Raw genomic sequence first — 19661 nt, 5'->3', positions numbered from 1 at the left:
GAGAGTGATCTTGATGTCTTGTTTCAGTACCGAGGCCAGGGTATTGAATGATCGAGTGAGTGATGCGGTAGGTATATGAGAGTGATCTTGATGTCTTGGTTTCAGTACCGAGGCCAGGGTATTGAATGATCGAGTGAGTGATGTGGTAGGTATATGAGAGTGATCTTGATGTCTTGTTTCAGTACCGAGGCCAGGGTATTGAATGATCGAGTGAGTGATGCGGTAGGTATATGAGAGTGATCTTGATGTCTTGTTTTAGTACCGAGGCCAGGGTATTGAATGATCGAGTGAGTGATGTGGTAGGTATATGAGAGTGATCTTGATGTCTTGTTTCAGTACCGAGGCCAGGGTATTGAATGATCGAGTGAGTGATGTGGTAGGTATATGAGAGTGATCTTGATGTCTTGTTTCAGTACCGAGGCCAGGGTATTGAATGATCGAGTGAGTGATGTGGTAGGTATATGAGAGTGATCTTGATGTCTTGTTTCAGTACCGAGGCCAGGGTATTGAATGATAGTGAGTGATGGTAGGAGAGTGATCTTGATGTCTTGTTTTCAGTACCGAGGCCAGGGTATTGAATGATCGAGTGAGTGATGTGGTAGGTATATGAGAGTGATCTTGATGTCTTGTTTCAGTACCGAGGCCAGGGTATTGAATGATCAGTGAGTGATCACGGTAGGTATATGAGAGTGATCTTGATGTCTTGTTTCATACCGAGGCCAGGGTATTGAATGATCAGTGAGTGATGTGGTAGGCATATGAGAGTGATCTTGATGTCTTGTTTCAGTACCGAGGCCAGGGTATTGAATGATCGAGTGAGTGATGTGGTAGGTATATGAGAGTGATCTTGATGTCTTGTTTCAGTACGAGGCCAGGGTATTGAATGATCGAGTGAGTGATCACGGTAGGTATATGAGAAGTGATCTTGATGTCTTGTTTCAGTACCGAGGCCAGGGTATTGAATGATCGAGTGAGTGATGCGGTAGGTATATGAGAGTGATCTTGATGTCTTGTTTCAGTACCGAGGCCAGAGTATTGAATGATCGAGTGAGTGATGCGGTAGGTATATGAGAGTGATCTTGATGTCTTGTTTCAGTACCGAGGCCAGGGTATTGAATGATCGAGTCAGTGATGCGGTAGGTAGATGAGAGTGATCTTGATGTCTTGTTTCAGTACCGAGGCCAGGGTACAGCCGGAGGAGCTCTTGGACTCAACTTCAGTCCCCAGTTGGACAAGGCCAACACAACCTACCTGCAGATCACCAGTGACCCGAGCCTGCTGGACATGAGGACCAAGGCAGAAGCACAGGTCAGGACTCATGTCACGTGTTGCTTGACTTCTCAATTTGGTAGAAAAGGACTGAAAATTATTAAACACTCTTTTTGTGAATGACTGTGCATTACCCTATAATAATACATGTACCAGCTGGTGTCCACAAAAATCAAAGGAGTAAATGTTTAGGACAACAAATCCAGTTACCTTTGTACTTTGGAGTTAGTGAGGGATTTAGTTTTAAGTTGCTTTCAGCAATATCACAGTGGGAGACACCAGAAATGGGCTTCACACATTGTACCCATGCGGGGAATCAAACCCAGGTCTTCAGCGTGATGAATGAAGGGTTTAACCACGAGGCTACCCCACCAACCCGTTGGAGCAATGTATTAAAACCTCAAGCCTACAAAAAAGAATCACATTGTCAGATACGTGTTGCAGTTACCGATTCCACCAATTCATATTTTAAGGAATTTTACTGCTCACCTGAGCCAGATGTAGTTTAAAGGAAATGATACAATTTCTGCCACATAGGGAAGTTTGGGGCAAACATTAGTACTCCCATAAAAACCCATAAAAAAGCAACCTAACTAAGGAAACAGTACATGAATTTTATTATTTCATCCAGTTGTTTATAAAAATAAGGCAGAAGCTATTTATTTTTATTTATTATTTTGGGTTTTCACTGTTGAGGCATCCATGGGCATTATTATTGACAGATGGTTTACATGAAGGCTGATGTACATCATGACTGCACATGGTGTAGTACCTCTTTTTCTTCATGCAGAGGACATGGGGCATGATTTGGGGGGAGGTGGTTGGCAGGTGGAGATGAAATGATTTGAATAAAAACAACAAAACATTTTCCACAATCATAAGAAATGATTGTACAGTTCTCATCAACCCATTCCATATGAAAAATATCCAGCAACATCCCAAGGTGCTAAGCTGGCAGGTATTTTTTAAATTTGATATATATTTATAAAAATGGCATTCAATCCAACAAGCTGTAGAAATATAATATTCCTCTTAAAATATTCGTTTCAGATGCAATTTCTTCATATCACTGGATTGTTCTGAATTATGATATTGGCAATTTTTTGATTGATAATACAACAAAATGTGTGTACTATTTCCACTGTATTCTTCAAGAATATCACATACAGTAATATATACAACATAACACAGTGCCTAGCAAACAGAAAATACTATTACAAATGTAAATGATCATGCCTAGTGATATTGTTATGTCAGTTTCATATTTTCATTGACCAAATGTGTTATCTTCAGTTCTTACAACTCAAGAATAAAATATAGGTTTTAACTGCTCACAAAATATGGAATTGCATTAGTGGTTTAAACACTTGTGAATCAAGGTAAAGACCCAGGGCTTAGACTTTTTAGGCTCTCTTAGCGCTAAGATAGTCGTAAGTTAATGTTAATGTATGGCACTTACGTTTATCTTAGAGCTAAGAGAAATTCGAAAATCTCGGCCCAGGTTTGATTCCTCACATGGGTACAATGTGTGAAGCCCATTTCTTTTGTCCACCGAAGTGATATTGCTAAAAATGTCGTAAAACATTACTCAAGCATTGTTGTAGGCTGCTACTGTAGCTGAGCTGCTGGCTAAAGAAGGTGGTATCAGAGAGAACTACAAGACCCAGTCCACCGAGCTCACATCTAGCGATGCACAACTCAATGACCTACAGACCAAAGTGAACATGATTTCTGTACACCAGACGGAAGCTCAGGTAAAACTGACGTATCTTGTTACATTTCGCCTTGACGTCAACTTGTCAAAACATTTTCCTTCTGACATTGAAGAGGTCACTCTCTTCCCACAGAGGTTACTTGTCATATCTTCCTACAAACCTCTGTTCTAATATGGCCCTTTCATGGTCCAAGTGTTCAGGATTCGTGATTGGTTGCCATCAGATTTAGTTGTGCAATCAGCGACGTTGTTTCAAAAGTGATCATTCTCAAGGCCTCGGTAACTTCCATAAGCTTCGGGAAAACTAGACCCTCTATGCGTGATGCGCAAACATTTCTTCTAGACAGAACTCAGTCATGTAATGGCAGATCAATGGCATCTCCATCGCCTCTCGTTGACAACGAACAAGCTAGCCATTATATGACTTGTGTGTCACATCAACACAAGTCCCCGGCAGGGCAGGGATATTTGCAGCCCCATATTTGCTTACATCACTCAAGTTGGATCTAAGTCGATGTAAAATGTGTTCTGATTGGATAGAAAGAAGGGAGATAATTCGCTAGGGGCTTTTACGAGAACTGGGAAATATGGCCGTATTAGAACAGAGGTTCGTTGTAAGACATGACAAGTAACCTCTGTGGGAAGAGAATAAGAAGAGGTCTGTTGATATTCTAAGGATATTTTTAGTCTGATAATTTGTTGTCATAATCAATGAATTTTCGCACTATTAAGGGACATAACCCTGCTCAGTAAAATGCAGAATAGTGTTGAATACATACCAGTAGATAATGAAATAATATCAGACTCTACTGGCAAAGAAGCATAAGTTGGACCGGTGCAGAGAACGTGTTTACGAGAAGTAGGCGGTGCACGGCAATGAGCAAACCTATTTGGTTTGTGAAAGGTAGAGCAGATGTAGGCTAGTGCATGTGCAGTGCATGACGATGAAATTGATTCCGCGCGTAGCTGCACATGCCTTGCTCATAAGACTCTCATGTGGTCGATGTAGCACTACACTTGATCGCAGACAACCTGGGGCCCCTCCCGCCAGTGGGCGGGACTCATATATGCTAATTCAGGTCAGTGCTCAACTTATCCTTGTTTGCCAGTAAGGATATTTTTGTATGATATTAGTCAATTTGCAGGCATATTACAGGGTAACTATGTTGTAATGATAAATGAATCTTAACACAGATAAGGGACATAATACTTCTCAGTAAAATGCAAAGTTTCAGAATGTAAACAACATACCAAAAGATAATGAAATGATATCAGACATATTTCTGTATTTTGAAGCAAGGTTCCTATTTTGATATGTATGAAATACAAACTTCACTGAATTAAAGCTGGACATCCTCATTAGTCCTATTCTTTGTTTGGAAATTCTAGGCCTCCAAACAACAAGCAGAGGCCAACAATGCTGTCATTTTAGCAGCCAGGGCCGATGTGAACAACATGACAACTGAAGCTACAGCATCTCAGGCAACAGCTGCAACAGCCTTCGGTGAATGTCAGACTATCATGTCAGGCAATGCAGCCCCGTTGCTTCCAAATGTCACTCTCCCTGCAGGTATGTCATCAGAGATCTCAGTGGGAATTTCACTGAATAGTGACAAGCAGGTATGTCATCAGTAATCTCAGTGGGAATTTCACTGAATAGTGACAAGCAGGTATGTCATCAGAGATCTCAGTGGGAATTTCACGGAATAGTGACAAGCAGGTATGTCATCAGTAATCTCAGTGGGAATTTCACTGAATAGTGACAAGCAGGTATGTCATCAGAGATCTCAGTGGGAATTTCACTGAATAGTGACAAGCAGGTATGTCATCAGAGATCTCAGTGGGAATTCAGAAGGAATTTCTTCATTTAGTGCCCAGCTGGTATGTCATCAGAGATTTCAGTGGGAATTCATAGGGAATTTAAACTTGTTACCATTGTACCACTAAACATGCTAGCTTGATACTAGCCTCATGTTTATATTTTGTCACTATCACATATAATTCTCAGTCTGATGTTCTTACCTATACCTATGTTATAACTCGTTACTGTTCTGCCTGATTTAACACATGTGATCACTATCAGGTGTCTTACCTGGCATAACAAATACAATCACAGGTGATCGAAGCTGTTCTGACAAATGTAACCACTCTCCGAGTAAGGGGTCAGAGTCGGTTGGGTAGCCTAGTGGCTAAAGTATGCACCCATCATACCAAAGACCCGGGTTCGAATCCCCAAATGGGTACATTGCTTGAAGCCCATTTCTGGTGCCCCACCGTGATATTGCTGGAATAATGCTAAAAGCAGCATAAAACTAAACTCATTCACTCACTCCTAGATGCTCTGACAAATGTAATTATCGTGACTCTCTGATGGTCCTGGCTGCTCTGATGGAAGTATCTCAGTCTGCCCAGTCCTCCCCAAGAAGGGTCTGATCTGATCTCCATCTAGAATGTCCTGTGTAGTTGTTAGCTAGATCACTATCAGACCATACTAACCTCGTTTACTTATCACCTGACAGGTGTGGGCAATTGGACGACAGGCTACAGCAAGCTCCAGGAAGTACAGACAGCCATTGCAGCCAGGGTGTCCACCACGGATGCCAATGTGAGGGAATCAGAACGGAAGTCCCAGGCTCTGCACACTGATACCCAGAGGATCAACGAGTAAGACGCTTGTCTTGTCCACCCATTGTTTTGGTTGTTGCATCATAGCAGTGTAATTGACACAGCTGTCACGAACAGTATTAAATTTCCCCAAATGTCCTGAATAACTCAACAATAGGGTTAGGAAGTGAAGTAAAAAACGGCAAGAAGTAAAAATAAGGTTGTGGCGTTAAATATCTATGAAAAAAAGAAAGAGTGCAGAATGTAACTCAGATTATAAGATCAAGTGATTATTAGTAGTTATTTATGCAAATTAGGTGGAATAGCGGATCAATAATACCTCACAAGTGGAATTTAGAAAATGAACTAAGAAACCAGATTGATGAGTTTTTTTAATTATGCTTTTTACACCAAACAAATTCTGCAACAAATATCTTAACAGTTCTGTTAACAATTACGTAAAATCAAATTTGTGGCCCAGGGTTTGGATTTTGCTGACTCTAAGATTGATTTTTTATCCTTATGAAACCTTAACATAGGAATTTATTATGTCCTTACATGACCTTTTATGGTTGGTAATTAATTTATCTGAGTTCTATTTTCAACTAGTATTAATGTACATACCGTTTCCTTCAGTACATTTCAGATTGTCAAACCAAGAGGTGAAAGTGCCGTCAACGCCATCACAAACTTTGAGAAAGTGATCCTAACCCTGAACACCACCCTGACGACAGCCGCAGAGGCAAATGCGACGATCGCTCAAGCACAAGCCAACATCAACAGTGTCACCATAGCAACACTGGAGGCACAAGCTAACGCCTCAAAAGTGGAGAGTGACCAAATACTGGCCATGATCAACACCATAAACTATCAACCTGAAGGTAAGACATTTGATTCAATCACTTGGTCATTGGTGAAAATAGATATGGATCAAGATTAACTCATTTAAACTTTGTCTGCAGGAAATCAATAGCTTTAAATATGGTAATCAATTATCAAATTGTTATTTGTGCTCAATATATTCAAAAATAGTTGTTTTGGATGAAATGTGTTTTTTCACAGTCTTATGTTGCATCCAGTATGGTAGACTAACGCTTAGCTTCTGAAAACACATAATTTTGATAGAAACAAACAAGAATTGAAGGTGTGTTTTTTAAAGACAATTGAAATATTTCATGTTCATCTACTTTGTAATTTGTTAATTTCTGAAACAATATTGGTTTGAAGAAAAATCAACAATTCAGAACAATACATAAGTTATACAATACAAAGTCATCTTACTTCTATCAGTTGGAACCTTACCATTTTACTTCAAATTTATTCTCTTTTTCTTGTTCTGTTATAGTCTTGAACAGCCGTCTGCAGAATGTGAATACGAGTGTTGCGGTAGCCAGAGCCCAGTGGGTACCTATAGACGCAAGACTCACCCAGCTCCAGGTTCAGGCAGATACACTCAAGGCACGGAGTGGAGGTTTGTGGTCATCTTAAACTGGATCTGAAAGCCAGGCTTGCCTACTACGTTTTGTGAATTTGTTTTGTATTGTATTTGTTTGTTGTTTAATACCATACTGGGCAATATTCCAGTTATGTGATGGCAGTTGGAAATGTTTAAGTCTGAACCATCCTATCTATGTTCCCACCAATGGAACAAGTTCAAAATTAATGAATTATGGGTTTGAAGAAATGTTTCTTTGAAACATTTAAAACAGGAATGGTTTGGATCAATGGATCTCCAGATCATTGTGACTAACAAGGCTTGTCTCTGTTAAATTAATGTAGGTCCCATTAGAAACCTTGACTAGTGAAGATTTGAGTTAGAAATGGTCTTCAGCAGAGTAGGATGGTTGCAAGAGGTGACTAACAGGATCGGGTGGTCAGGTTTGCTGATTTGGTTGACACATATCATCATATCTCAGCTATGTAGATCGATGCTCATGCTGTTGATCACAAGATTGCCTGGTCCAAACTCGATTATCTACAGACTGCTGCCATATAGCTGAGATAGTGCTATCAATAAACAAACAAAAAAGAAAACTTACCTTGTCACAAATGCTGTTTCAATTTGAGGTCACTGATTGTGTTAATAGTTAATGGGTTTATTATTATGAATGGAATATTTTTCAGCTGAAGTTGCTCAAGCCACCAGCATTGCCACCCAGGCTCTAATGAAGACTTCTACCACAATGAGTTCACTATCAGCGGCTAACGGTACTTTAGCCAATGCAAGGACCAGTGTCAGTACAATTAAAGACCTCAATGACCGGGGCCTACTGCTCACGTCCACTGTTGCCAACAAGGGTAAGTACAACAGATAGGAAACAAATGACATGCCTGCCATGTTGACTGTAGTGTTGTGTTGTCCAGTTGACTGCAGGTTCCAATCTTGTCGTGTTGTCCAGTTGACTGTAGGTCCAGTCTTGTCGTGTTGTCCAGTTGACTGTAGGTCCAGTCTTGTCGTGTTGTCCAGTTGACTGCAGGTTCCAGTCTTGTCGTGTTGCCCTGTTGACTGTAGGTCCAGTCTTGTCATGTTGTCCAGTTGACTGTAGGTCCAGTCTTGTCGTGTTGCCCTGTTCACTGTAGGTCCAGTCTTGTCGTGTTGCCCTGTTCACTGTAGGTCCAGTCTCGTCGTGTTGTCCAGTTGACTGTAGGTCCAGTTTTGTCGTGTTGTCCAGTTGACTGCAGGTTCCAGTCTAGTCATGTTGTCCAGTTGACTGTAGGTCCAGTCTTGTCGTGTTGTCCAGTTGACTGTAGGTCCAGTATTGTCGTGTTGTCCAGTTGACTGTAGGTCCAGTCTTGTCATGTTGTCCAGTTGACTGTAGGTCCAGTCTTGTCATGTTGTCCAGTTGACTGCAGGTTCCAGTCTTGTCATGTTGTCCAGTTGACTGTAGGTTGAGTCTTGTCATGTTGTCCAGTTGACTGCAGGTTCCAGTCTTGTCATGTTGTCCAGTTGACCGTAGTTTCTCAACTTGCCATATTTGTCTAGTATACTGAAGGTTCAGAATTTGCAACCTATAGCGTTACATTAAGAATAATTTACACAAGACCATTGGGAATGAAGGTGGTGGTATAATGTGGACTATATCAGTTAAAGAATGCCTCAAATTTAAAACAAAATAAACCAAGAAATACAAACTGTTTTTTGGAAAGAGAATGATAAACTATACATCCAGACATTTTTCAAATTTAAACATGAACTGTTGACATTTAAAAGAAAGTAACTGCAAGTATTACAATGTTATTTATTTGCAGTTGGTGACATCGAAGCTCGCACAGACTCCATGACAAGGACGATGGAGGGTATAACGCAGCACCAACAAACTGTAGCGAGCAATCAAGGCAGCATCAACAACAGAATCGTCAGTATTGAAGCTAAGCTGCTCCAGGCCAAGGCATTGCTGGGAAAGTTCCGCTACCCCGTCAAGTTCAATGGGACGTCAGGTGTGTCTGTCACAAACCCATCCAAAGATGTGGCGCTGCCTTACACAGACGTGGAGTTCACTTTCCAGAAGATTGCAACTGTTAACAATGCACTGCTTTTCTTCTCGGAAAACACAGCCACGGTTGAAGCGTTCTGTGTTGAGATTGTCAATAGTAAGGTTCGCATGCAGTTCAACTATACGTCTTCAAACTCGGTCATCACTAGTCTGGCTTCTCTCTGTGATGACTGTTGGTTCAGAGTGCAAGCCTCGAGGTAAGTCTGGCCAGTAGGTTGTGTTACAGTTTGCCTGATAGAAGGAGTGAGTGAGTGGATGGGTGGTTGGATGGTTGGGTGGGTGGGTGGGTGAGTGAGTGGATGGTTGAGTGAGAGTGATTGGATGGATGAGTGAGTGGTTGAGTGAGTGAGTGAATGGATGGGTGAGTGAGTGAGATAGTGGCTGGTTGGGTTGGTGGGTGGGTAAGTGAGTTAGTGGATGGTTAGGTGAGTGGATGGGTGGGTGGGTGAGTGGCTGGATTAGAGAGTGGATGGGTGTGTGAGTGAGTGAGGTTGACACCATATTGAGGAATATTTCAAATGTTTTGGCATATCAACATGATGTTTGAGGAAAGCCCAAAGTAATGTGTGTCTTAGACAGTGATATTTAAACATAATCAGGACATATGAACACATTACCAACACATGATCATAGATTTCTAGCATGCATAAGGGGCACCCTTCCCCACGCATCAAGTTATGTCAACTTAGAGGACTGGGCTCTTGGTGTCCCCTTTTCTATTTAAAAGTCAAGGAAGCTTTCATTATGTTGTATCGTCTGTTGTCTCCATCTTAAACTTTAATGGTTTATGGAACTCCTTTGAAACCTTTGTACAGCCTGTCTCATTGAAATTAATGTATGAAACATTATATCGGATCAGCTGCAGACATTTTACTTTAATCAAACTTTTTTTTCTGATGTCTAGAAATTGACTTTGTCAGTGAATATGTCAAATTTGCAATTAAACATTACTAGAAAAGAATATTTACCTTTTCAGGTATCTATTATTGTTTCATGTATGTCGCATCGTAGTGTCAAATTGTACAATTAAAGAAAGAATCAGTCACAAATTTAATGAACACTTGAAGTCACTTCTGTTATTTCTGGGGGGGGGGGGTAGCCTAGTGGTTAATGCGTTCGCTCGTCACACGAAGACCCGGGTTCGAGTTCCCCACAAGGGCAAAATGTGTGAAGCCCATTTCTTGTGTCCCCCGCCATGATATTGCTGGAATATTGCTAAAAGCGGCGTAAAACCAAACTCACTCACTCACTCACTCTGTTATTTCTGTATGTCATGTTTGCATTGAAACTTTGGCCCTTGATTAAATGAATACAATTCTGAGTCTGGTAGGCAACGGATTAAGCCTACACACCTTTATTTCTGAATGATTTAATTTCAAAGATGTTTATATTGAGATGCGATCTGTCACAGGTTTAACACGGTGGTGTATCTGACGGTGACATTGGTGTCGACTGGCGGTTTAGCAACTGCTACTGTTTCTACATCAACTGCTGAAGCATTGACATTCAACTCACCTCTCTATTTTGGAAGCCTGCCTACTGGCACTCAGGTAGGTTCTCTTTGTTCAACTGTTGACCCATGAAGATCCAGGTTAAAATTGGTCTTCAGCAACCCATGCTTGTCGTAAGAGGCGAGTAACTAATGATGCTCATGCTGTTGATCACTGGATTGTCTGGTCCATACTCGATTATTTAATGACCGCTGCCATAAATCTGAAATACTGCTGAGTGTGGTGTTAAACAACAACCAATCATCCATTGTTCAAGCGTTTGCCTTTTTCAGGAAGTATTTTGAAGAAGTTTTTCAATTCATGTATCATGGGTGTCAATCACTGTAAGTTGTTTATAATGCAGAAAAGTCTCTTAGACAATAAATCAAATGCAATATATGTAAACAGAGTTTGAATGAAAATGATTGTTAGCTGACAAATGTCTTAAAAAGAAATTATATTGTTCCATACAAGCGTTTTGATGATGACAAGTTAATGGACTAAAGCTTAGTTTCTGAGGATATCTTGATACAAACAAAGCATATCCATTTAAATTGAAAACATCCCCACTGATCTGGGAGAATCGAACCTGAAGAAATTTAGACTTGCTTCGTTTCGGTCGTTTGCACTACCCAATGAACAGAAAGTAATATGGTTAGGTGACTGTGAGACAGACAAATGGGCTGGGAAATACGTGAAAGTTTTAGTTATGAAAACTACTAAACTGTTATCTGGCAACTTTGACAACTTTTTCAGACAAGCAAGGTGATAAACCGATCTGGGTTTGAAGGCTGTATGTATGACGTCAAATTCAACGGCGGGGATGTGGATATATGGACAGAGTCTATCAATGCAGGTAACACGCCTCAGTGCTGCCGAACACCGACCGCAACATCACCCACGCTGGCTGCAGGTGTCAGTTTTGACGGTTTCGGACAGCTTGTGCTGAACGCAGGCCTACTGAACATGACAGACGTACCTCTGACCATCACCTTGAAGTTCAGAACATACAACCCCAATGCGTACCTGTTCCTAGTTGCCAGAGATGGTGTTCCGGTCATGTTTGGTATTTACCTCAGCAATGGCTACGTTGTGTTAGAGTTTGGTACAGTTGGTGCCCCACAGAACAGGATTCAGACGTCCAACAGGTTCAACACGGGCGACTGGTTCCAGGTGAGACTTGATCAGAGTCGTTTATGTATTCCTGATATATTGTGTACATGTGTCTGTATATCAGTGGACATGTGTCTGCATAGCAGTGGACATGTGTCTGTATGCCAGTGGACATGTGTCTGTAAGCCAGTGGACATGTGTCTGTAAGCCAGTGGACATGTGTCTGTATGTCAATGGACATGTGTCTGTATGTCAATGGACATGTGTCTGTATGTCAGTGGACATGTGTCTGTATGTCAATGGACATGTGTCTGTAAGCCAGTGGACATGTGTCTGTATGTCAGTGGACATGTGTCTGTATGTCAGTGGACATGTGTCTGTATGTCAGTGGACATGTGTCTGCATGACAATTAACATGTGTCTGCATGTCAGTGGACATGTGTCTGTATGTCAGTGGACATGTGTCTGTATGTCAGTGGACATGTGTCTGCATAGCAGTGGACATGTGTCTATCTGTATGTCAATGGACATGTGTCTGTATGTCAGTGGACATGTGTCTGTATGTCAATGGACATGTGTCTGTAAGTCAGTGGACATGTGTCTGTATGTCAGTGGACATGTGTCTGTATGTCAGTGGACATGTGTCTGCATGACAATTAACATGTGTCTGCATGTCAGTGGACATGTGTCTGTATGTCAGTGGACATGTGTCTGCATAGCAGTGGACATGTGTCTATTTCAGTGGACATGTGTCTGTATGCCAGTGGACATGTGTCTGTATGTCACTCGGCATGTGTCTGTATGTCAGTGTACTTGTGTCTGTATGTCAGTGGACATGTGTCTGTATGCCAGATCATTGTACTTGTGTCTGTATGTCACTTTACATGTGTCTGTATGTCAGTGTACTTGTGTCTGTACGTCAATGTACATGTGTCTGTATGTCAGTGTACTTGTGTCTGTATGTCACTTTACATGTGTCTGTACGTCAGTGTACTTGTGTCTGTATGTCACTCGGCATGTGTCTGTAAGCCAGTGGACATGTGTCTGTATGTCAGTGTACTTGTGTCTGTATGTCACTTTACATGTGTCTGTACGTCAGTGTACTTGTGTCTGTATGTCACTCGGCATGTGTCTGTAAGCCAGTGGACATGTGTCTGTATGTCAGTGTACTTGTGTCTGTATGTCACTTTACATGTGTCTGTATGTCAGTGTACTTGTGTCTGTACGTCAATGTACATGTGTCTGTATGTCAGTGTACTTGTGTCTGTATGTCACTTTACATGTGTCTGTACGTCAGTGTACTTGTGTCTGTATGTCACTCGGCATGTGTCTGTAAGCCAGTGGACATGTGTCTGTATGTCAGTGTACTTGTGTCTGTATGTCACTTTACATGTGTCTGTACGTCAGTGTACTTGTGTCTGTATGTCACTCGGCATGTGTCTGTAAGCCAGTGGACATGTGTCTGTATGTCAGTGTACTTGTGTCTGTATGTCACTTTACATGTGTCTGTATGTCAGTGTATGTCTGTGGACATGTGTCTGTATGCCAGTGGAAGTGCCTTTTTTTCTTTGCATGTCTTGTCAAATATACATGTATATTTATCTAACCTCACACATAAATGTTGTTTTCTGATTGGCTGAGCGCTCTTCTAATATTTTCAATGTACCCCGCTTACAAGTGAGGTACATTTCAATGTACCCCGCTGGGAATGGCGAACTCATTTGGTACTTCGTGGTAGTACTTCTTTATCTCGAATAACATTGAATCACGTATGATGTACGGAAATTACCGATGTTTTGCTAATGCAAATCAATGGAAGGGAGATAACTCTAAATCTGTTTTTCATGTCATGTCGTCTGCAAAATCTAGCGATGGCTACGAAAAGATTTGCCTCGCATTCCAATGAAGAAATTTTGACAAAACATTCAAATGTAGTCCCTGTAAATACCAGGAAGGGACATTACTCCGCAGCGACTTTACTAAGACAATACCTGCGGGAAAAACAGCAAGATGCAAGATTTGAGTCGTTTGATTCACACAGGCTGGCTGAAGTGTACGATCCGACTGTTCAAACTGTTCAAAATTACCATTGAGGTGTTCGGTAAGATAAATACGTTGTTCACTGGTCCCTTGGGGCCCATGGGTTGATGTACCCTCTATGTTTGGGCTCAGGAAACATAAACAAACATCAAGGGTACATCAACCCATGTCCCCCAAGAGACCAGTGAACAACTTCCCAGATAGCATTCGGACGTTGGCCCATCTGGGTTATAATGTCTATAGGGGACACATCTGGTATTTGAAGAGAGCTGTGGTTCATGTTGTGCAGGTGGGAATATGTTCATCGTGTAGGTGCAAGTTTCCTGGAGGAGGCATTGTGGGGTGGGGTTACTTTATTCTGTATGTATGCTGAAAGTGCGTTGCTTGTGAGAAAGAAAGGAAGGTGATTGAACATACTGACTTCCCTGACAGGTTGTCGCTCAACACAACAGCCAGAACTCTCTGGAGATCTTCCAAGATGGAGGGGGTTCTATAGAAGCAGTCACCCCTGTGCCTGATAATCCTGTAGACTTGACATCCCTACGAGGGCTGGACGTCATATTGGGCTCAGAGAGGAGACCCAACTCAGTTAGGTAAGATACTATCTTTTAAGGAAAACTTTTAGGATTGCAATAGTAGTTTCTTGCTCAACATAAGCCTAACAAAGCCTAACACATCGAAAAACTAAAAGATTGTAGTGAAGCTGATGAAGGTACCTTAATAATATTGTTATTACCTGATACAGGGGCGGTGTGGTAGCCTAGTGGGTAAAGTGTTCGCTGGTGACACTGACGGTATGAGTTTCATAACCCATATGGGTACATTTGAAGAGCATTTCTGGTGACACTGACGGTCTGAGTTTCATAACCCATATGGGTACATTTGAAGAGCATTTCTGGTGTCCCCGGCCATGATATTTCTGGAGGTTTGCTAAAAGCAATAAGACTGTACTCACCCCATATTCAGTTGTCTCTTCAAGCAAGGTGTATGTTGGAAGATATCTGTATTCTTTTGTTTAATAAACTTTTTGATACTCTCTTTAGTGTAGTCAATCTTTGATGGAAAATATAACTAATATTTTTACACTTCTAGAAGTGTGATGCATCTATAGTTGATTCGTCAGTACATTTATTTGTATGGATAATAAAGGCAAGATACTGAATGTCTGACAACTTCTAATTGCATTATGATGCAAGGTTTCAGTATGGATGCTTATACCATAGACAAGCAGGAGAGTCATCCCTAAGGTCATCCCATTCTTGCCAATGTTATTCAAATTACTTCTAAATTGCCAATCAGAGAGATCATATTTGGATGTAGTTCGTTTTAGGTATAGTACAGTAGTAATGATAATGTCAATCTGTCAATCAATCTGAGGAGGTCAAGAGTGAAAACAGTATACTTGTTTATGTTCTGGAGAATGAGTGATTTAGGTTTAGTACTGCTTTGAACAATATTCCAGTTATATCATGCTGTGTCATCTTGATTTGGATGGTTAGTCGGAGTATGAGTGAGTGATTATAGTTTTATGCCGCTTTTAGCAATATTCCAGCAATATCAAGGCGGGAGTCACCAGAAATGGGCTTCACACATTGTACCCATGTGGGTAATCGAACTCATGTTTTTGGCGTGATGAGTGAACACTTTAACCACTAGGCTACCCCACCTCCCCCTTGGTTAGTCAGAAGAGATGCAGATGTTTACCACTTTGGTGAAACCAACGACTACGTACATGGTGTTGAAAAACGCTGTTCAAACAGAACATGGATGTGAACCCTTCTGGCATATCCAAGGGATGTAACTCTGCACAGTAAACTGCGGCACCTACGATATCAAGGATAGTAGTGGAGTATGGTTATAGCTTTTAGGAATGATCTGGATATCATTGAATGTTTAAAAAAACATACATGATTTGAGTCAGAGTATACTGCAAGTTCTTGAGGTATTTGTCTTCAATATTATTTACATTTTATTAAAATTCAGGTTTGTAATGGTAATTGCAAACTATCTTTAAGTCATCATTTAATCTATTTCCATGATGTGTCATCTACAGCAGTCTTAACTTTCTGTTACAATTAGTCTGGTGTCAGTCCCTACGACTTTCTCTGGCTGCATGAAGGACTTCACCCACACAAGTGGAGGTGGTGTTGTCTCACGGCTTTTCACCCAGGGAGTTGTCAGTCAGACAGGAGTCTCATCCGCTGGCTGTCCAGCAACGGTGAGAACAATGGATGGGGAATGAATAGATGTTCTTTTGGAGTGAGGGATTTATAGTTCGTACAGCTAGTAAAAATACTGGTAGTGAGTAGGGTGGTACAGTTGATCTGTAAGGATACTGGTAGTGTCTAAGGTGGTACAGTTAATGGGTGAAGCTACAGGTAGTGTGTAAGATGGTACAGTTGATGGGTGAAGCTATAGGTAGTGGTACCTGTTGATGGGTGAAGCTATAGGTAGTGGTACCTGTTGATGGGTGAAGCTATAGGTAGTGTGTAAGGTGGTACAGTTGATGAGTGAAGCTATAGGTAGTGGGTGAGGTGGTACAGTTGATGAGTAAAGCTAAAGGTGGTGGGTGAGGTGGTACAGTTGATGGGTGAAGCTATAGGTAGTGGGTGAGGTGGTACAGTTGATGGGTGAAGCTATAGGTAGTGGGTGAGGTACAGTTGATAGGTGAAGCTGTAGGTAGTGGGTGAGGTGGTACAGTTGATAGGGTGAAGGTATAGGTAGTGGGTGAGGTGGTACAGTTGATTGGTAAATCTACAGGTAGTGTCTAAGGTGGTACAGTTGATGGGTGAAGCTACATGTAGTGGGTGAGGTGGCACAGTTGATAGGTGAAGGTATAGGTAGTGGGTGAGGTGGTACAGTTGATGGGTGAAGCTACAGGTAGTGTGTGAGGTGGTATAGTTGATCGGTCAAGCTATAGGTAGTGGGTGAGGTGGTACAGTTGATCGGTCAAGCTATAGGTAGTGGGTGAGGTGGTACAGTTGATAGGTGAAGCTGTAGGTAGTGGGTGAGGTGGTACAGTTGATGGGTAAAGCTACAGGTAGTGGGTGAGGTGGTACAGTTGATGGGTAAAGCTACAGGTAGTGTGTAAGGTGGTACAGTTGATGGGTGAAGCTACAGGTAGTGGGTGAGGTGGTACAGTTGATAGGTGAAGGTATAGGTAGTGGGTGAGGTGGTACAGTTGATGGGTGAAGCTACAGGTAGTGGGTGAGGTGGTACAGTTGATCGGTCAAGCTATAGGTAGTGGGTGAGGTGGTATAGTTGATCGGTCAAGCTATAGGTAGTGGGTGAGGTGGTACAGTTGATCGGTCAAGCTATAGGTAGTGGGTGAGGTGGTACAGTTGATCGGTCAAGCTATAGGTAGTGTCTAAGGTGGTACAGTTGATAGGTGAAGCTGTAGGTAGTGGGTGAGGTGGTACAGTTGATGGGTAAAGCTACAGGTAGTGGGTGAGGTAGTACAGTTGATGGGTAAAGCTACAGGTAGTGTGTAAGGTGGTACAATTGATTGGTGAAGCTACAGGTAGTGGGTGAGGTGGTACAGTTGATAGGTGAAGCTATAGGTAGTGGGTGAGGTGGTACAGTAGATGGGTGAAGCTACAGGTAGTGGGTGAGGTGGTACAGTTGATGGGTGAAGCTACAGGTAGTGGGTGAGGTGGTACAGTTGATGGGTGAAGCTACAGGTAGTGTCTAAGGTGGTACAGTTGATGGGTGAAGCTATAGGTAGATGGTGAGGTGGTACAGTTGATTGGTGAAGCTACAGGTAGTGTCTAAGGTGGTACAGCCGATGGGCGAAGCTGTAGGTAGTGGGTGAGGTGGTACAGTTGATGGGTGAAGCTGTAGGTAGTGGGTGAGGTGGTACAGTTGATGGGTGAAGCTATAGGTAGTGGGTGAGGTGGTACAGTTGATGGGTGAAGCTACAGGTTGTGTAAGACGGTACAGTTGATAGGTGAAGCTGTAGGTAGTGGGTGAGGTGGTACAGTTGATGGGTGAAGCTACAGGTTGTGTATGACAGTACAGTTGATAGGTGAAGCTGTAGTTAGTGGGTGAGGTGGTACAGTTGATCGGTGAAGCTACAGGTAGTGTGTAAGGTGGTACAGTTGATAGGTTAAGCTATAGGTAGTGGGTGAGGTGGTACAGTTGATCGGTGAAGCTACAGGTAGTGGGTGAGGTGGTACAGTTGATGGGTGAAGCTACAGGTAGTGTGTAAGGTGGTACAGTTGATGGGTGAAGCTATAGGTAGTGGCTGAGGGGTACAGTTGATGGGTGAAGCTACAGGTAGTGGGTGAGGTGGTACAGTTGATGAGTAAAGCTACAGGTAGTGGGTGAGGTGGTACAGTTGATGGATAAGGTGATACAGTGAGTACTATCTATTGTTGTCTGCCGTTTGATGATGAGCAACTATATTGTGTATGCTTCCTTTTTCAGACAATTTCAGGCATCATGCTAACTTCAGATTCTTCCTTCCTGGAACTGGCTTTACCACAAGCTAGCATCACGCAGATACAGATGGATGTTGTAACCACCCAGTCCAGTGGCATCCTCATGTACATCAAGGACCCCACATCAGTGAGTATTGCCCTTTATATCATGGGGAATTGCCTCTATATATACTATAGACAGGTCTCATTTGGTTACAAGTCTCTTTATCATAAAGATTTTTATGTCATCTTTATTTATCATTCTCAAAACAGTTGATTTCTCATAAGAGATGGAATTGGTGTCTGATTCCATTGTCCTAAGATTTTCTATCAAGTACTGTTAGATTCAAAGTAAAATCTTTATATGTTCAGTAATATTTGGTTTTAGTTACCACTTTGTAGTGCTGATGTGATGTGTTTCTGGAAGAGCTGTTTATGTTTCAGACAACAGTACTGTACCTGACACTGTTCCATGGTCATCTGATACTGGACTACATGACCTCAAGCAGAGTCCAGCTGGCTTCAAGTGACCCATATGTCAGTGATGGACGGCTACACTCGATCACAGTCAACCTGACCAGGTATGGGGCAGACATGTTCTGTGTGCTTTCTGTTAGCAAAGTCCATGTTTGGACCGCTGTCCATGGCACCATGATCTGCTCAGTGTCGTCTGGAGATGCTACAATCATTGGTGATGGGTTGAAATCCCAGATCGATTATTGCTTTACTGCATCGATTATTGCTTGAGTGTCTGTCCAGGCAAGGTAAGGCTGGTGTTTAATCTGCTGGCTATGTTGAGTGAGTGAGTGAGGTTTTATGCTGCTTTTAGCAATAATCGAGATTGGGCTTCTCACATTGTACCCAGGCTATGTTATGCAAAGACATAAAGTGAGCTTATACCATGGCATATTCTCTGTTGTTCATCTGTCCATCCCTGTATTAGTTTTTGTCAGGGATGAATCTGACACTTCAGGATGATGTCTGGCACAATACTATAACAGTTTCTTTGGGTTGAAGGGCGGTTGGGTAGCCTAACAGTTAAAGCATTTGCTTGTCAAGCCGAAGGCCAGGGTGTGACTCCCTACATGCGCGTACAATGTTTGAAGCCAATTCCTGCTGTGATATTGCTGGAATATTGCTAAAAGTGGCATAAAACCCAACCCAACTCACTCATTCTCTCTTTGGGTCGATTGGAAAAGAGAATCTCCTCCAAATGACGTTTGATGTTAGCATGAAAATCGTGCTGAGGAATTTTCTCTTTTATCAAAAACTTTGGATAAATAAGATATTAAAAAACTAAAGTGAGATTCTATGTAATTTAAAAAATCATTCTTTGTATATTTATTGTTTGTTAACAGAATTAGCCAGTGTCTGGATTGTAAAAAGTACTCTGAAGTATAGAAATATTTGTGATGTTATTCATTTTGACATCATGGTAACCCATTTCACAATGGTCTCATCCAGGCAGTATTGCCTGAGCAAGTGAGATTATAGTGTGTTTCATAACATAATTTACTGT

At 41.8% G+C, this 19661-nt stretch overlaps 1 protein-coding gene across 1 annotated transcript in view; it reads left to right on the top strand.

Annotated features, from left to right (window-relative positions):
• The window catches only part of LOC124282438 (laminin-like protein epi-1), a 57594-nt gene that overhangs the window by 35376 nt on the left and 2557 nt on the right, over nucleotides 1–19661 (top strand). The window contains 14 exon segments of the mRNA XM_046718423.1: nucleotides 1174–1308; nucleotides 2874–3023; nucleotides 4373–4553; nucleotides 5503–5647; nucleotides 6224–6468; nucleotides 6933–7058; nucleotides 7712–7885; nucleotides 8837–9278; nucleotides 10493–10631; nucleotides 11328–11744; nucleotides 14157–14317; nucleotides 15804–15942; nucleotides 18150–18290; nucleotides 18587–18723. Of these exon segments, the coding sequence (XP_046574379.1) occupies nucleotides 1174–1308; nucleotides 2874–3023; nucleotides 4373–4553; nucleotides 5503–5647; nucleotides 6224–6468; nucleotides 6933–7058; nucleotides 7712–7885; nucleotides 8837–9278; nucleotides 10493–10631; nucleotides 11328–11744; nucleotides 14157–14317; nucleotides 15804–15942; nucleotides 18150–18290; nucleotides 18587–18723 (2732 nt within the window).

This window comes from Haliotis rubra, unplaced genomic scaffold (genome assembly GCF_003918875.1).
Source record: "Haliotis rubra isolate DU_JTF1 unplaced genomic scaffold, ASM391887v1 Scf3, whole genome shotgun sequence".
NCBI classification, from domain to species: domain Eukaryota; kingdom Metazoa; phylum Mollusca; class Gastropoda; order Lepetellida; family Haliotidae; genus Haliotis; species Haliotis rubra.
The sequence above is the reverse complement of the archived record's forward strand: the minus strand, read 5'-3'. Positions and strand labels throughout refer to the sequence as shown.